Source organism: Misgurnus anguillicaudatus, chromosome 22, assembly GCF_027580225.2.
Source record: "Misgurnus anguillicaudatus chromosome 22, ASM2758022v2, whole genome shotgun sequence".
Lineage (NCBI taxonomy): Eukaryota > Metazoa > Chordata > Actinopteri > Cypriniformes > Cobitidae > Misgurnus > Misgurnus anguillicaudatus.
The window spans coordinates 17,765,640-17,784,640 of NC_073358.2; the positions used below are offsets into that span (position 1 = coordinate 17,765,640).

At 37.3% G+C, this 19,001-nt stretch overlaps 1 protein-coding gene and 1 long non-coding RNA gene across 2 annotated transcripts in view; both read right to left on the reverse strand.

Moving 5' to 3' along the window:
- Positions 1 to 16,169, reverse strand: part of adgrv1 (adhesion G protein-coupled receptor V1) — a 1,080,612-nt gene extending 1,064,443 nt beyond the window's left edge. Inside the window, 1 exon segment of the mRNA XM_073861135.1 lies at positions 15,781 to 16,169. Within this exon segment, the coding sequence (XP_073717236.1) occupies positions 15,781 to 15,844 (64 nt within the window). The 5' untranslated portion in view covers positions 15,845 to 16,169.
- LOC141358988 (uncharacterized) lies at positions 8,037 to 15,774 on the reverse strand. Its single transcript, XR_012365591.1, has 3 exons — positions 10,071 to 15,774; positions 9,869 to 9,941; positions 8,037 to 9,452 (listed from the first exon to the last, which is right to left on the reverse strand). It is a non-coding gene; the product is annotated as an uncharacterized lncRNA (long non-coding RNA).
- Positions 16,170 to 19,001: the final 2,832 nt, after the last annotated feature.

Below are 19,001 nucleotides of genomic sequence, written 5' to 3' on the forward strand. Positions count from 1 at the left end.
GAAAACGACTCAAATGAGTCATTAATCCGCGAATGCGCCAGAAACACAAGATAGCAATTTAAAAATAAAATACAAATTTCGTAATTAATTAAAATACCGATGCCAAACGATCACTGCTACCCGAGGACGCGAAACTGACGTCTTTACAAACTAATACGTTTACAATGTATTACATTGATGAAAAAGGGAATTAAACTTGTCGTGCCATATATCACTGAAATAAAAGAAAGGGATTAAAATATGTCTGAATCATATAATTCCTACCTGTATGTGAAAATGCACGTTCTCCAGAGAGCTCGCGTTGATTCAAGCATTCAGAATATAAAATCCATTTGCAGTTTTGCGTCCGAAACCGCATACTGTATAGTGAATAAGATGAAGTTTACGATTCTAAAAATATGTATCCAGGAATCTGTCCATATACGATACGAAGCTTGAGTGGCAGCCGAGGTTACTGAGTCCTCCACGGGCTCGCAGCAGAGTCTGAGGCTGGCGCCTCTTCCCCGGGCTTCTCTGCTTTCTCTTCCTCAGCTCTTCGCTGTATTGTGGCTCTTAAAGGAACACCCAATTCTCTCAAAAGCTCTTCTATATTCCATTTTGCCATTTTAACATTAAAACTACATCCCGCCATTGTTATTCAAACTTTTCCACGGAGCAATAGCTTGTTAGCTTAGCTTCTAAAGATGGCTGCCGCTATCTTTACATTCTGTCTAAAAAACACGTTTGAACGTAAAGGCTGCCCTCTACTGGTAAAGGCTAATGACATTTTTTAATTTTACACAGGTTTTAATTGGACATTTTAAAGTGAAAATAACATAATATAGACATGTTTCTGCAATGTTTTTTTTATCTTGGGCATCTTCACATTGGAGTAAAGGGTTCATATAAACATTTTGGTTAATAAATGTTACAGACATATTGAGATTTGAACTACTTCCTGTTTTGGCGGCGTTGACGCACATTTAGTTTGGGCTGTGGCGCGCAAACGCTTCCGAAAATCAAAAATCCTTCTGGTAACTTTTGTGAGGCTCGGTCCAAGGATCGCGTACGTGGAATTGCATGAGGTTTGGACAAAATTTATGACCTGTGAAACTTTTTTAAGGTTTTGTGTTCTCTCCAATATGGCGGCCGAACGACATGGATCTGTGACTTCATCCTCTCAAGCAACTTGCACCGGTACTGCCCGAACATTTTAAAGTTTGAACGGTGTCTCTGCGTCAAACGGTCTGGTCGCTAGAGCTGGCCAAAAAAATCTACCCGGGAAAAATAATAATAATAAAACTTAAGAAGAACAATAAGTGTGCTTTTGCAAGCACACTTAATAATAAAACTTAAGAAGAACAATAAGTGTGCTTTTGCAAGCACACTTAATTATCACATGTTAGTAAAATATTTAGTCTTACAGAATAAGATTTCTATTCATTTTCCACTGAATTATGCGATATGAAGAGCTTAAAGAGCGAACGGAGTGAGATGTGTATCTCCTCTTCCTGATTTGTGTCAGATTTGACCTCAGAGCTCTATCATTTGCTGTACAGCTGTCAATCATCTCATGTGGTTCAATGTGCACTGTGGCAGTATAATGCAAAATGTAAAAATTTACTCTTGTACTCAAGTACATTTAAAAACAAGTACTTTTTACTTTTACTTGAGTAGACATCTGACTGCAGTACTTTTACTTGTACATGAGTAAAATTTAGCAAGGGGTAACTTTACTCTTACTCAAGTAATGAACCTGTGTACTCTGTCCGCCTCTGATATTAGGTCAATTGACCGTTCGCAAAGACCCGACCCCCTTAGTTACTGTCGCTTTCTGACAAGATATCCCGCTCTCACGCAGTGAAAAATACATTGCGGAGAGAACACTGACAACGCGCTGACAGACAGAACAGACCAGGTTACTTTTGATATTAAACATATTAAACAAAGTCTCACCTTTCAAATGATGTCTTCCTTCTAGTTTATTTATAGCATCAAATCAACATGAATGACCATAAAAAGGAATGTTGTTTTAACCGCGGAAAGGCGTTAGTACATTCCGCTTTTCAAGTTTAAATCCTCCCATGTTAATCTACTACTAACTCTCCTGACTGCGTTGGATGGCGAAGAAGTATGATTGGTCAGATCACCTGTCAATCAAGCTCCCTGCGAATGATTATTTGTTTTAAACAATGGGTTAGATGCGTCCTAGTCTAAAGAAGGGTGGGGGTCGTTTGGTGATAGTGATGAAAGCACATTCACTGTCTTTGTTGTTAGTTTTAAATAAACGTAGAGCAAGTAGCTAATCAATGTCTGCTCGTTTATTCAAACTGAGTTGTCCTATAAAAGACAAACGTTGCAACGCGCACAAGCACCCCCCGGACGGTTATTACGAACCATCACATTTGACTCGCGTCATAACCGTTATCACCAATTTTGAAACCTGCACACTCTAGCGTCATACATGGCACTCATCTCATTATATGCTCATTTAAACTAGGTATATAGTTTTTTAAAATAATGTATGTTACCAGCAATACATCAATTACAACCTTACTATAGTGATTATATTTACTAGCTGGTGACCTAATTATTTTTGCTTCAAAAGTGCATAACTTCAAAAGTGTAAAAATCATTAAACAATTCCATAAATGTTTCTTAGTTTAAAAAAGCTTTTTATTTTATTAACTTTTGTTATTGTACTTTAATTTTAAAGATGTTCCTACAATTAAAAACTAGTAGTTTCTGAACTATACTAGAATCCTCCACCTCTCTCCGCTGTAAAAAAAAAAGTAACTTTTACTCTGATTAAAGTTAAAATTATTTACTTTTTACTTGAGTAGGTTTTTAGACCAGTAACTTTAATAATATTTTATTAAGTAAAAGTAAAGTAACTTTACTTTTACTTGAGTACAATATTTTATTACTCTTTAAGACATAAACAAATGTTTTTTATTTGAAAAAGAATATTGCGGAGATCATTTTGTTTGTATGTGCACTGTCAATAGCAGAAAGAGTTTATGTTCGCTTGTTTTTTTTTAAACGCGTCTCTCTCGTACGTGCACTATTGAGGGCACTTAAACGTGCGCGCACACAGAGACCGAGGGCGAATACCAAACAGCGCAGCATAAACAGCCGCTCCACATAAAAACGTTACGTTATTTTCCATTGCTTTATTCGGCAAATGCATGTTAATGGACTACAGTATGAGACACATTAGCGCAACTCTCTCTAAAGTTTACACATCAAGAGTTCTGATCTTTGAAGGGCATACTGTGAGAATCACGTCTGGACCGGACACATTCAACAAGCCTCTGTGCGTACAGAAAGCTGCTCCCTTTAGTGCCTTTTTGCGGTTCAAAAACATCCACACCGCAGACATGTTGCTTCAGACAAGCACGTGCAGGTCGCAGTTTCTGTTTGCATTTCGGCCGTATTGTTTCGGTGATAAAAGTCTTTCGGCAGAAAACCGAAAATGCTATTTTGGGCCATTTTCGATCGAAAATTTTCGGTGGTCGAATACTCGGTGCATCCCTAGTGTGTGGTCTCCCTTCAGCTCTTCTGTCCCACAAGAGGTCTCTCAACTCCATGAACCAGAGTCTCCTAAACCTCCTGTCATGACAAAGACCTGAACCTGAATCCTCTGCACTCCTGGTTTTAGCTGAAAGGTCAGTCAACATGATCACTTCCGAGCTAGAACTCTCTGCCTGGCCCAATATGGTCATCCTCGAGCTCCCTGAACTCTCTGCCTGTTCCAAGATGGCTGTCTTTGAGCTCCTTGAACTCTCTGCCTGGCCTAAGATGGCCATCTTTGAGCTCCCTGAACTCTCTGCCTGGCCTAAGATGGCCATCCTCGAGCTCCATGAACTGTCTGCCCTATCTAACCTGTCTCTGCTCTCTCCCTCTGACTAGGTTCCTGTTGCCCCCGGCACCACCATGGGTTTCTACATCGCTCTAGTCCTTGGTTCCGCCCGCGGCTCCGCCCTGGCCTCCCGCTCTGCCGGCTCCGCCCTGGCTTCAGGATCCTTGGCCACTACACAATCCTGGCCCACCTGCCCTCCCCCAGATCCACCACCGTTCCTACACCCACCTGAAATCTGGTCTTAGGGTGTATGTAAGCCCAGGGCTCGAAATTGCGACTATTTTGGTCGCATATGCGCCCGAAATTTAATCTGTGCGACCTTAAAATATATTTGGGAGCATTTGTGCTACTGCCCATTTTGATGTGTGGTGCGACTTGATTTAGATTGTGATGGTGCGTGCTGCTGTTCCAGGTTCAGTGTTCTCTCCAACGTTACATAACCAATCAAATTTCACCATTAAGTTCCTATGTTTAATGAAGACCGCAGATTGGCTAATAAAGGCGTCAGTCATTCCTTGTTGCCTTGCTACGTTGGTACGTGAAGCCCGAAAATGTGAAAGACAAACCGCGAGCATGACGAGAACGAGCCGACTACAGCAAATGTTACTAATGTATTTAATGACGACAATCCGGATTCAAATGCGACTCCACCACCGGAAGATAAGAGTTGACGTTAAACCTTTCAGAGAGAGTGGCTTAAAGATTTCGAGTGTCTCCGCTATGAGAATGGCTCGATGTAACTTACTGTGTTTACTGTAAATTCTGTAAAACGCCGTTGGTGGCGGAATCAAAACATTTTAAGCGCTACAGCTTGCTTAAACATGGGTGACAAATGTGTTCTTTATTGATGGAGACACCGACCTGTCTGTCAAAGAGTGTTTGAAAGTGTATGTGCGCATGCGCTGGTGAATGGACATCCTACAAACATCCTTGTGGTCCATGTTGATGTGGAACACGCCAATGCTGATGGTATGTTTTTAAAAACATTGCCTATTTAGTAGTAATAGTATCCTGGTAATGCAGTTATCAATACCAATATATATATATTGGCCTTCTATATAAAGGTCACTTTTGTAATGTCCCAATTAATCAGTGCTTTATGTGTTTGCTAGATTTTCTATTGTAATCTTAATCATTTTACCTGTAATTGTTAAATTATTATTGCTATACTATTTCAACAGCATATGGGTATAATAGAAGACCAAATTTAAATGCTGGCCATGGTGGCGTTTTATTTTTAATAAAATAAATCTATTAATATACATTGTAGTTTTGGTGCTTTTTAATTTTTGGATGGATGCGCCTTAATTTTTGCTGGTGCTCCTAACTCTTTTAAGTTGGGAGCACCAGTGCTACCAAATAAAAAAGTAAATTGTGAGCCCTGTAAGCCACTCCTCAAGGGTGGGGTACTGTCACGGTTGTCAACCTTGATCTGTGTATGTGTTTGTATTTTGTGCTGATTGTTCTCACCTGGGCTCAATTACCAATCATTACCTCATCAGCACCGTCACAGCGGTTCTCCATTTGATCCAGCCTACTTAATGCATTGTCTCTTGTCGCTGGATCATTGTCATTTGTTCCTGGTTTGTTCCCGTTCTCTGTTTCTTGCCTCTGTTTGGATTTATGTTTGTTTAATAAATGTTATCCTTTTCTGTGAACTCTGCAATTGTGTCCTGCTTCCTGAAAACCAGTCGTGACACAAGTTTATTCAGAAAAAATGAAAAATTAACTTTTAGTTTCATTTTTTATTTTTGCATTCACATTGTATGGTCTGAAAATTGAATTGTGAAGCATTACATGGACCTATAATAATCTACTAAATAAAATTAAATACAGTGCACATTTTATCAAGTCAACCACATTTACATCTTATTTTAGGATAGTGTTGCATAAATCATGTTAGTAACTGAAAAACATAGATTGAATGAGAATTTTTAGGGCTGCACGATTAATCGAAAAAGAATCACGTCTCGATTCATACATAATACACGCGATTATCTTGCATGCACAGTATTTCCCTGTATTCAGATACTGCGTTCACGTATTTAAATTACAACAATCCAGATGTTATATCAGTTAAACTTGCTTACACTCACGCAGTGTAAAACCAAACCCTATTCATTCACCAATCAGATCCGATCGTTTCTCTCCTGTCTTCTCCTCATTTGCGGCGTTTGGCTGTCACTCGCGTGACCTGGAACAAAGCAGCAAACCTGAACGCATCGATTTACTTGATGGACAAATGAGAGGAAAACCATGTGCTATTTCGGAAGATCCTGGAGGCAACGGAGAGAGTGACGATGCAACAATATTGTTTCCGAAAAAAGGCAAGGAAATAAATGGTAAATGGACTGCATTTATATAGCGATTTCATAGACCCATGGCCATCCAAAGCGCTTTACAATATTGCCTCACATTCACCCATTCACTCACATTCGTACACCGACGGTGGTGTCAGCCATGCAAGGAGCCATCCAGCTCGTCGGGAGCAGCTGGGGTTAGGTGTCTTGCTGAAGGACACCTCGACGCTTGGTCAGGTGGAGCCCGGGAATTGAACCTTCCGATTTGTAGACAACCTACATGAACCACTGAGCCACTGCCGCCCCTAATAAGTTACCTCTGGCCGTTTTTCAATCGGAAGGCTGCAGCCTCCGTAGGTCGCATATGCAGGCTGCATACGTCATCGAGCCTGGTTTAACTTAACTGAGCATTACATTCGCAAGTCATAAGCGTATTTCAACAATTTACATTAACTAAGAATAGTAATCTACTTCATAATTGTTAATATTCTGAAATAAGACTGTCTTGATGACTTATGCAGCTTAGAAATGCGACCTCCGGAAGGCTGCAGCCTTCAGATTGAGAAACGGCCTCTGTATCATCGTTTAGTTCTTTAAAGGTTTTGTGTTTTTAAAGTTTTAAGGTTGACCAGTTTGATTAAAGTAAATAACACCTGTGCTTTTTTGTACAATTACTTTTATTTATTAGTGTCAACATTCTATTGTTTATGTTTAACAGCTAACAAATTTTAGGTTACTCATCTTTTAAAATAAGGAAAATAGACTTTGAAGACACTTTATTATAACTAAAAGTCCGGTGTAGCACATTTTTGTGCAATAAATGTTTTTTTATTTTTTATTTTTTATTTTTTAAAACATGAGGATCGTTTGAGAGAATCGGGATCTCAATTCTCATGGAGAAAAAAAATTGTGATTCACATTTTAGCATGAATATTGCAGCTCTAAGCATTTACATTTTCAGATTTAGTATACAAATATGTTAAATGAAATATCTAAATTTTTTATTGATGAACAATTTGAGTAACACCATGAACGACACATTTCGGACAAATTATCACTGCAAGACACCCAGGACCCAAAATCTGCTTCAGAGATATGGAAAAGGTGGCCACTGTTGGCAATGATCACTTTCTGTTGATGAAGTGGACGAAGGTTAAGTGCCTTTTAAAATTGACAATTGAAGGGAAACGGAGGCAAAAATGCGATTTAATAAAAAACACACCTAAAACTAAAAGGAAATACTGTACAATAATTATACTTAGAAGATATGCTTAATAAGTTAAGGTTAGCCTTAAACCTTTAAATGACTCACTGCTCTGAAATCTTTTGCCTTAAAGGGATAGTTCGGCCAAAAACGATATTAAACCCATGATTTACTCACCCCCAAGCTGTCCGAGTTGCATATGTCCATCGTTTTTCAGACAAACACATTTTCGGATATTTTAGAAAATATTTTAGATCTTTCTGTTCATTAAATGTAATGTTACGGGGTCCAGCAATAGTCCACGACCTTCAAGTCCAAAAAAGTGCGTCCATCCTTCACAAATTAAATCCAAACGGCTCCAGGATGATAAACAAAGGTCTTCTGTGGGTAATCCGTGCGGTGTTGTTGTAGAAATATCCATATTTAAAATGTTATTAACGTTATAAACTACCTTCCGGTAGCGCCGCCATTTTGGAGTGATGCGCATTCAGGATGAGAGCTTACGCAGCGTACAGAGTTTCTCTGCTGCTTCTCTGTGCCCCCGCCCTCAGAATTTGTCATACGTCACTAAGAAAAGTGCGTACACTACGCTAATACTCTCTCCTGAGTCTAAGATGGCGGCGCTACCGGAAGGTAGTTTATAACGTTAATAACATTTTAAATATGGATATTTCTATTCTATTCTATTGGTGATCACGTGATGCGCGCAATGACAGTTGGGTGATTATCACTCTCCACTTCCTGTGAAGTGATGTATCAATGTTCCCTGATTCCCTATGCCGTGTGCAGTGCCCTTCGAACTAGAGGTCGACCGATATGCTTTTTCTCTGGCCGATGCCGATTTTTAGAAATCAGGGCAGCCGATGGCCGATATGTTTGGCCGATTTTCTATATGTACATAATAATCAAAATGTTCTCATCATTAGCAGATATTTTAAATGCAAAAATGTCACTATTTAAGTCAAACTATTTAAAAAAATATGACTGGTCTTTCTGAAGAGTTTTACAACCTCCTCTGCACCATGCATTTATCAGACACAGATATTACCTTACACACTGTCATCATCTTTGATCAGTTTTTTACCACTTTTATTGCTTTGTAGGATAAAATCCTTATTTGGTACACTGTAAAAAATAATATGCCCCATCTACTCAATAAAATTGTGGCAACAGATTACAAGCAATATCATACATTACATTCAACAAATCAAAATTGATTTAGATTTACTCTATAAACTCCTTAATATTTACATATTCAAAAAGCCAAACTGCAATTTGCAATAAAATTTTTTATTAAAATTTAAACAAAAATATTGTGTATACTAGACAAAGATCTAGCACGATACAATAAAAAATATTATGCCATATCTACTCAATAAAAGTGTGGCAACAGATTACAAGCAATATCATTAATTAAATTCAACAAATAAAAATTGTGTTAGAATCACTCCATAAACTCTTTAATAGTAACCCATTCAAAAAGGTAATCTGCAATTTGCAATTAGAAATTAATTTAAATTTAAACAAAATATTGGGTATTCAGGACAAAGACCTAGCACTATACAATAAATTCTATTCAATTATACTATTTTAATTTAACATCATCCATTAATATTTTTATTAGTAATGAGTATTATATCTGATTTCAGAATGACAGACAAAGATGAATCAATTTTTATTTTATTGCAGTCAAAAGAACAGGAAAGCATCTCATTTTAATGATGTATTTGTAACAGTGTAAACTTCAAAAAGTATTTTACAGTCTTTAAAGAAAACCGTCCACATTTCCCGACGAAAGGTTCCATGTTTGTGTTCTGTTACATTGATTCACACCCAGAAAATCAGACAGCAGTTTAGACTTACTGTACTGTAATCAGTTCATAAACTTTGAATAATCCAGCTCCAAGAAAAGTTTCTGAAACACCTGAAAAGATGCCTGGGATACTGGAGATTCAATGCATAGATCCAAGGATAAAACATGCCCTGGGAACACCTTTAAGGCCTCAATAACAATTCCAGCATCCTTTGGGCTTCCACTCCTAGAAGATCCATTCTTTACAATTACAGCCATCACAAGCTGCTCAAGTCCCGCCTCTTCATCTTTATCCTGCAACATTAAACAGCAAATATGTCTTAAAACCTTTATAAATGTATACAGCTTGAATATTGAAATAATCCACACATTAAACTTGTATATTAAAATGTTTTAAAGAAAACTGGAAGATATGTGCAATGGAGTTCATCTGAGTTTGTGGCTTATTTGGTATGTTTGAAATGTGCAATAATATTGAAAACTAATAAAAAAATTCTCATTGGAATTACAAATAATATCAATTTTTTTTTGAAAAGATATATAATCTATATTTATAATTAGGGCAAATCTTTTCCCTACATTTTTTTTCCTGTCACACGACAGTCACATATTTATTTGTTAACCAAGTTACCCACATGTGTATATACACACACATACACTATATACACAATATAATATGTACAATATATTCATTTAATAATATTCCTCACCTTTTGTTGTGAATAAAGTTCTCCCTCAGCAATGTTTCACGTTGCCTGCAGGAAGCTGCAGTACGTTACAGGCCTTCATGAACACACAATTTAGATAATAGGTCACGAAATTAATAATAATAATAGTGAATGTTCAATTTACATTATGTAGAAAGCTTAAACATTTTAAAAAGACAACTTATACATTTAATATCTTACTCACCTTTTGTGGAATTAAATGAATAATGTTATATTTCCCCTCAGTAATGATACTGTACTCGCGGGAAAATTCAACACAGGGCGTCGCAATTGAGCACACAATTAATGTACAGCGGAGAATAGTTTTACATTACCAATTTATTCGAATTCTTTGTGGATATAGTTATCACAAAACTAAATAAACCGAAAAAGACCGCAGTAAAGTCACATTTATTTTTATAACACGAACCAAGCGAGCGAGCGAGCAGAATTTGTCATAATAGATACATACATATTACATCTATGAGAGTAAGTGATAAGAGAACCCACCTATTCAGAGGAACAGTATGATTGGTCAGTTTTTCTGTCACTCAAAATGAGTTGCATCTGGACCACCAATCGCAGCATGCAAATCGACGAATGCATCCTAGATATGCGACCTCCTGGGTCCTAAAGCTGAAGTTACGTCCAAACCCAGTTCATATTAATCCTTATTGTAATTAATATTTACAAATTACAAACAAATTATACAAAGAAACACTGCTTATAGATTTATAAGACTAAAGATTGCCCGTTAAATTTACCCGAAATGAATTTTATCCACAGTTTAAACACTACATTGACGTCACAGCCAGCGGAGATTTTCAGCGACACTGGCCGAGGTGAGGCGACGTTGTCCGGTATATTTACCCGCGGAGCGCCCGCTGATTATCTGGAGCTCCCATCGGCACAAAACTCGAAGGAAATGTTTAAATAGGCAATATCTTTATGAACCTACTGCAGATTCTTGTTTAAAAATCATACATTCTCGACTGAAATGCTTTCAAAACTTTGAATTTTGGCACAATAACAGAAATATTTCCTAAATCCGTCTGCTCAGCGCTCACGGCCTGCAATACAACCCGGAATGGTTTGGGCAAATCTTTCTAAACACATTTACATTCTCATGTCTGAGGCGCTATAAGTGACTGATTGTGCTGACAGTGACGTCTTGTGAGTTTAGTGTTGGGACAGATCTTTTGTTTCAACCGTTCATTCAAACGAATCTGTTCAAAGGAGTCAGTTCGCGAATCGGACGCGCTGTGTTGTAATCCAGGCTGAGCAGCGCAAAACTGTAAACAAAGTGTTACTGTAACAACACGAAAAACATTTCCTCGGTGGATATGATTTGGTCTTCCGACCTTTCGCCATCGAGTCAGTTTTGTTTTGAGTAATAAAAGCAGGGAGACAGAAAGCGTGCGCGCGCGGCTCTTCTCTCTCTGTCACGCAAACAAAACCCATCATCACTCATTAATCACATGAAATGAGCCTAATCTTTGCACGGACAGTGCACCGCGAGACATAAGCCCGTCGCGCTGTTGTACTGGCTGCTTAATTCGCGCGATCCCGCCATCATTTAGTAAAGCTGTTTGTGAACAAGGCATGGCTGTACACTAGGGGTGTCCTCGACTAAGGATTTACATATTCGAATCAGAATTGTCGAATCTTTCCATAGTCGACCGATAGTCGAATCATATCTATGTTTGTGTGAATGGGTTGTAAGGGGGCCAGACCAGGTACAAATTGGTAACTTTTATTTTCTTTCACAAGCAGCACACATAAAAAGCTTTCTGTTAAAGTGACCAAAACTGTCTTTCAAGTGATGAACGAAGACAAAACTGACGATGCATTTATATATTTCTTTTTTTAAGGTAAAATATATAAGGCAACATTTGTTTATTTATTCCTCGTAACATTTTAAAGCCACGATCTACAGAACATCACACAAAAATACATTTTTATAACTAAACCTAAAAAAAAATAACATAGGTGATTCTGCCTTGGGAAACTCCGGCTACAATTAAGTGTTTTTATTTAATTTGGAGATATAGCGCATCAAAGCAGTCATGACCAAAAAAACCCGACAAATGAGAAATGACAAATAATTTGTGATTGTGACTGTAAATGATAAAAACTAATTTACAATTCATTAAACGTTAATTTATAACATGAAAAACACTGAAATTAATGATTTTATAGACACTATGCGTTATTATTTAGCACAGAAATACCTGCTTGCTTGCTTTGACTTTGATCACCTCTGTATTCACTTTAGATACAGAAAGACCGGATGATATTATTTATTTCAGGAATCTCTTTGCTATCATTTAAAAGTGAACACAAACCATAATATTAAATCCCAAGAAAGACATTCGTGTCAGGCAGAAATAGGTTCGGTGCAGATAGTTTCCGTTTCATCACCAAAATTTTAAAAAACGGCTTACCTGTTTTGTAGTTTAACTTTTGACAAGATAACCAAAATGTATGATAAATACATTTTAAAAACGTATACCCGTCGAAAAACATCTGTTTTTTAATGTTTAGTTTGATGAACTCCTAAATATGAGACGCAGAGCACCTAGCCGTTCGGCTAAATTACATGCAAGCAAGGCCAGCACGCAATAGCGCAACATTGAAACAACGAAAAGCTATCCAAAATGTACAGACTTAAATTAGATCAGAATTTACGTTTATAATGGATACATTTTTTTAATAAAATTAGGTCAGAAGTAACAAAGTGCACAACAAATATGCAAAATGCCTCAAGTGCACAGAAACAAAACACAAGCCAAATAGTTAAATCGGATAACCCAGAGTGATTTATAAATAAAATAAAAAAATTATTAAAAGAATAGAAAAGTATAGCCATAATATAATTGCCAGCTTTGTCTTTTAAATGTAGAAACAAAGAGGCAATGGTTTATTAACGAAGAAACCTCCGTGTAGCCCGGTCACAGGGGATGTTGGATTTATTAACGCATTTTAAAAATATTTATTGAAAGCTACTTCACATATTATTTGCAGCATTATCATAATATGCTGTATATAAGTATATTGTGAGAAAGCTGTTATATGTGAAATCAGATAATGTGTGCACCCATATACGGCCAAAATTGAATGATCCTCATTTCATAACACATCTGCGACGATTCGACTGTGAGATTGGTAGTCGAATCAGGCTTCTATCGATGCATCGAATCTTCAACTATTCGGGGTCACCCCTAATGTACACACACGAGACGGGAGCGATCTGCTTGCAGCAAGAGGCAGCGGCTGAATCCGAAATCGCATACTGCCATACTATATAGTAGGCAAAAAGCAGTAGGCGAACGAATAGTATGTCCGAAACCTCAGTATACGTAAAAGGGTAGGCGAGAATTCGCGGGATTTTGGACTATTTCTCGCGAGATTCAGAGGCACGTGTACTTAAGTATCATCCGAAACCGCCTACTTACTGAAAATGTAGTAGGGAAAACAGCACGTGAACAGAGTAGTACGTCCGAATCCTCAGTATCCATAAAATCAGTAGGCGACAAATCCCCGGATGCCCTACTGAGTCCGCCCCTATTCTGAAGCGTGCATCGGATGGACACTTCTATCTCAGCTTTCCCATGATGCCACGGGAAAGCAAAGAAATCGACCGGAGACCAACCAATCGGGTGAATTCGATACGTTACACAGGACTGTTCCTCAGCACCCTGACTTCACGCACAGACCCAGGACAGGATATACCACAAAGTGCTCAGCTGATTCATGAAAATAAAGCTGTAGAATTGTCACAGCTGTGTTGAGCTGACAGTAAATATGTGATGGTTTGTTAGAAAAATACATTTGAATAAAGTTTTGTTTCATATGGGATTCACTTCAATACGTTTTCATTTATTGTGATGGTTTTATTCATTCATTTTTTATTCATTTTTCCTGTCGTTTTAAGTAATACAAGAGATTGCTTCACTAAAATGTATATAATCACATTGCCTGCATTGTCTACTTTGTATTCAAGCACAGCTGTCATCTGACAATAGATATTAAATTACAATCTGCTTGTTTTACTTATTTTGTCCCCTACAAAGTAATGTGTAATATATCTGTAACACTGTTACAGATCAAGTTACTGATGCAATCAGGTGTTAGTGCACCTGTCCCTCATACACACGCATACGTTTTCATGGCTGTTATTAGGTTTGTTCGAGTTTATGCCTCGCTGTAAGAACCAACAGCTGGATGACATCAAAGTACCGTGAGAGCGATTCCAGAAATCATACGGAGAAGTCTGATTTCTAGTTGCTCTCGCGGTATTGTGATGTCAATCTCCTGTCGGTTCTTGTGGTTCCGCATGAACTCGAACAAGTGTACTACGTCATATGTCACATGATAACGTCAACATGGCGAATGCTGTACATACTTAACGCCAACATACATACTGCCTTAGCGCACGTTAAGTAGGTACCCAATGAAATTCAGTACCTACACATTAAGTATGCGATTTCGGATTCAGCCAGCGTCACGAGTTCTACAACAGCGCTTGGGTGCCCGCAGATGCGCCTGCATATTAATCGGCCTAATTTTGCAGCTAAATCGGCCAAAGCCGATTTTTTTTAATATGCCAAAAATCGGCCGATAAATCGGTCGACCTCTACTTCGAACTGAACATGTTCGCTCCCTTCGGATTGGAATCTCACTTAAGATGGCGGAATACTCTGTGAAGTCCACTTCGCAGTCCACTTACGGTCGAATGGAACACACCTTTACTTACAGCATGCAACTCATGACCCTGTTGGCACTTTCGATTGTTTCCATAAGGCTGGCTTTCTTCTCCTTACATCCAAAAAACACTTGTTTCGTGCCATTGTTGAGTTTTGAAATTAAACAAAGCTGTAGCTCTTGCGTGATGTGATGTTTGTATGTTTTAGCGTCTCCCGCTGATTGACGGGCAGGCTGGGTTTTCCGGGGGAAGTGCCCATAAAAAGAAGTGATACGTATAGAAACCCCTGAAACGTCAGCTGGACCCTTAATTGAAAAAAACTTTCCGAAACTTATACAAACCCTAGCAAAGTGCATTCGGCACAGAAATACTCTGTAACACGCCCAACTGCTTTTTTGACACTTTGCCTAAATTTAGCATGAGGAAACAACTCTATAACTGTGTTAATAAGTCAGAATGCATGAAATACCATTGGACCACCCCTTTAATCTATTGAGCCCATGGTCTGCCTATTCAGAGAATAAAGGGTAACCCTAAAGAATTAAAACAGAAACCGTATAGACTACCAAAGATGTCGGCCTGTGTGTATAAAAAAAGAACTGGTCAAGGCAATGTTGAATGTGTTGACCAAAGTAGCCTATAACGTTCTATGACTGGCATCATGACTATGCACCCATGTAGAGTTTTGTGTACATGCAAAAAATGTAGTGAGAAATTAGACTAATATCCAAGCCATGCATATGACATCACCTGAATTTGCCACAAGCTTGCATGGTTAAAGACAACAGAAAGCACCGTCTGAGTTTTGCCTAACAGGGGAGCCGCTGTGTAAAGAGGAGCCCTGTTTTTCCATCTCAATTGAAGCGAGAGGAGAGACACAAAGTGCGCTTAAGATCCTCACAGTAACCATGGAAGCACAAGAGAATGGCCTTATCCACAACCAATATACACTGTTTTAAAGTTTACACATTTATCATTACTTCCACTGTTGTATTTATTGTGAGAGATTAAAAAACAAATAAACAAAATGGAGTTTAAAGAGAAGTCTAAGAAAGTTAAAAAGAGAAGTTAAAAATAAGCACATATACTACTACAGCAAATAGCCTACTGTGACTTATCACAACTTATGTTATTCTGTGTTTCGCCAATAAAACTCTTAAATAAAATAAAACACGATGTAGACATACATGGTGATATGTGAATTACTTACTTAACACTTTGTTATAACAGTCCGAGGCAAACGACAAAAGCTCGACGGTCAGCGTTGCTTTCATGAGTTCGTCAGTAGAATGATAAATATCACAAACGCGCTGCGCTACACAACGGAGTTTCCAAAATAAGTTGCACAAAAACGCGTTTGAAAAGCGTGAGTTTACTTACTGGACGCTGCTTAAATTCTCCAGTCCGTGCGAGAGCAATTAATTGTGGATGCACTCCAAGCTCATCTGCGCTGCCATGCAGTCCGTCAAGCGCTTGTCACGTCTGAAGTAGAGGAAATGTGAAAGCCTTGTCTTGTTTGAGGAGGGATGTGCTAATCTCATTAACCTTAAGGCTTGAAGATCGAGGGAACACCGTCACCTAGCGGGAGATTGACAATAAACAACACGCGCAACGCTTCAGCGCACTGCCGTTCACTTGAGTGCCATATGCTTCATATGTAAGACACACTTGATCGAAAAAATAATATATTTATATGAGCCCTAAAGTACTGTATTTTAGATACTTTTAGATAAGTCTTAAATCATACATATTTAATTCTCAAAATGCAGTGTGTTTATTAAAAATTTCGTTAGCACTGTTTTTTGTGTAAGCTCTCTATGGATGGCTTGACAACTGTACTGTGGGCATATAAAATGTACGCAAATAAAATATTTAGACATTTAAATAAATCTTGTCATCTTGAGAATGTTAGGCCTTTACCGATGTCTGATCTTACTTTGGTGTAAAGAATAGTCCAATTCAAAGTTTTACTAAATTATTAATTTGATTGTCTTAATAAGTTATCTAAAACTACTTCGCAGTATCCCGATGGCTGTTTCGTTAAAAAAATATATTGGTTAGTCTGTCTTATTATTATCTATTGCCAGTGGATTTTGTTTCATAAAACAAACTTAAAATAGTTCAAACCTGGTTACTATGACAACCTACATTTGGAAACTAACCTAGTCCAGAGCTGTGTAAAACCGTTCCCTCGTTCACTCATTCACTATTCCCTATATGGGGCGACGTCATTAACTGGTTGCACGCGCAACCGAGAGGCAGAAAGAAGAGACGTGCTGTGTTCCCAGCTAACAATTTTTGGTTCTCAAAACGTTCCCCTAACGTTAGTTTTTGGTTCCCATAACGTTATTTTCCAAGGTTTGTTTTTGGTTAGCCAGGAAAGTTTTCTTTACAGAAATAGAACGTTATTTTTAGGTTATTTTAACGTTTTCCTAACGTTAGAAAAAATAACGTTAGGAAAACGTTACAATAACCTAAAAATAACGTTCTATTTCTGTAAAGAAAACTTTCCTGGCTAACCAAAAACAAACCTTGGAAAATAACGTTATGGGAACCAAAAACTAACGTTAGGAAAACGTTAAAATAACCTAAAAATAACGTTCTATTTCTGTAAAGAAAACTTTCCTGGCTAACAAAAAACAAACCTTGGAAAATGCACAGTTGACATGGAGTGAAAAATGATCTCACCAGGGCGCGAGGGCGCGTTGCCACGGCTCCGTGCACGCACTGACAGAGCGCGCAGAGCTCAAGACTCCAGCCTCAGTGAAGAAGTGAAGGCTTACAAAAGTACGGCACGTCTATTATATTAGTACATCCCATGCTGTGTTTTTATCTATCATATCTATCTAAAATAAGTAAAACACATTTCCGTATAAGGAGGAATAAAATAATTTATTTAATACAAAATCTATAATAATTAAATTATGCTATTACTGGAAAAAATGTCTATTAAAATATTATACCATTATATAACACAGGTTATTTTATATAAAAATACCTCAACACATCACATATTATGTATTTAGATAACATTATATTTTATCAAATATATAAATAACCAGTGACTTCAACACAATAAAGAAGACTTAAAACAGATCTTTATTGAAAATATATAAACATTTAATTCACTTTAGTTTAACAGACCTTACAGCAGCCGCCTCTCCATTATTATTTAACAACAATCAGCATCTCTCTCTCAGTTTTTACAATAATCAAAAGCTTCTAACTTCATATTCTCTTCATGGAAATAATTAAAATATATTTTCGTTTTCACATATTTAAGTTACTAATGAAGAAACAAAAAAGAAATCGCTAGAATGTTATACTCTGAAGTTAAAACGCAATGACAAATAAATCAGTCACTTTAGGTTAAAAGATCTTACCACAGTTAGTCGGCTATCCGTTTTTACAACAATAAAAAGTTTCTAACATTATATTCTCCTCAAATTCTCCTCAAATCGATTGGAAATCACTCGTATATATATTTCTTCTCACAAATTTAAGTTACTAAATCAAGAAAGAGACAAAAGAACCGCTAAAATAATGTTAGTCTCTGAGGTAAAAACGAAAGGACCGTTATTTTTTAAATTAACGACTTTTCCTGAGCACAAGATAAAGCGGGTACTCGTGAAGAAGGCGGTAAGCTCGTGCAGACAAGCACGCGCATATTAGACGTGCACACTAAAGGAATAATGGGTTTAATTATGCATTCACTTCATTTCCTAAAAAAAAACATAACCAAAAAATAACCATAAGAGAACGTTATGTATAAGTTATTTTTAGGTTATTTTATGGTTCCAGAAAATAACCAAAAAATAACCAAAAAATAACGTTCTGTATAAGTTATTTTTAGGTTATTTAAAAATAACCTCCCTGCAACGTTATGGGAACGTTATTTTATGGTTCCAAAAAAACAACCAAAAAATAACGTTCTGTATAAGTTATTTTTAGGTTATTTTAAAAATAACCACCCTGCAACGTTGTGGGAACGTTATTTTATGGTTCCAAAAAATAACCAAAAAATAACGTTCTGTATAAGTTATTTTTAGGTTATTTAAAAATAACCACCCTACAACGTTATGGGAACGTTATTTTATGGTTGCAAAAAATAAAACCTAAAAATAACGTTCCCAGAACGTTATTTTTTGGTTTCCAAAAAAATAACCAAAATATAACCAAAAACTAACGTTAGGAGAACGTTTTGTGTTTGCTGGGTTGTAGGCTAGTAGCGGTGTCTGTAAGTCAAAATGCCAAGGAGTTGTTGTGTGGAAAATAGTACAGAGTCAGTGCTGGGTGCCTGATGTTAACATACCAGTAGATGCGACTATTACGTTACTAGCCTAACATTGTAATTCATACATGTATCACAGTAACACAGCAAAAATAAAGACAGAAAAACAGATCCAACTAAAATCTAGTTTTATCCATATA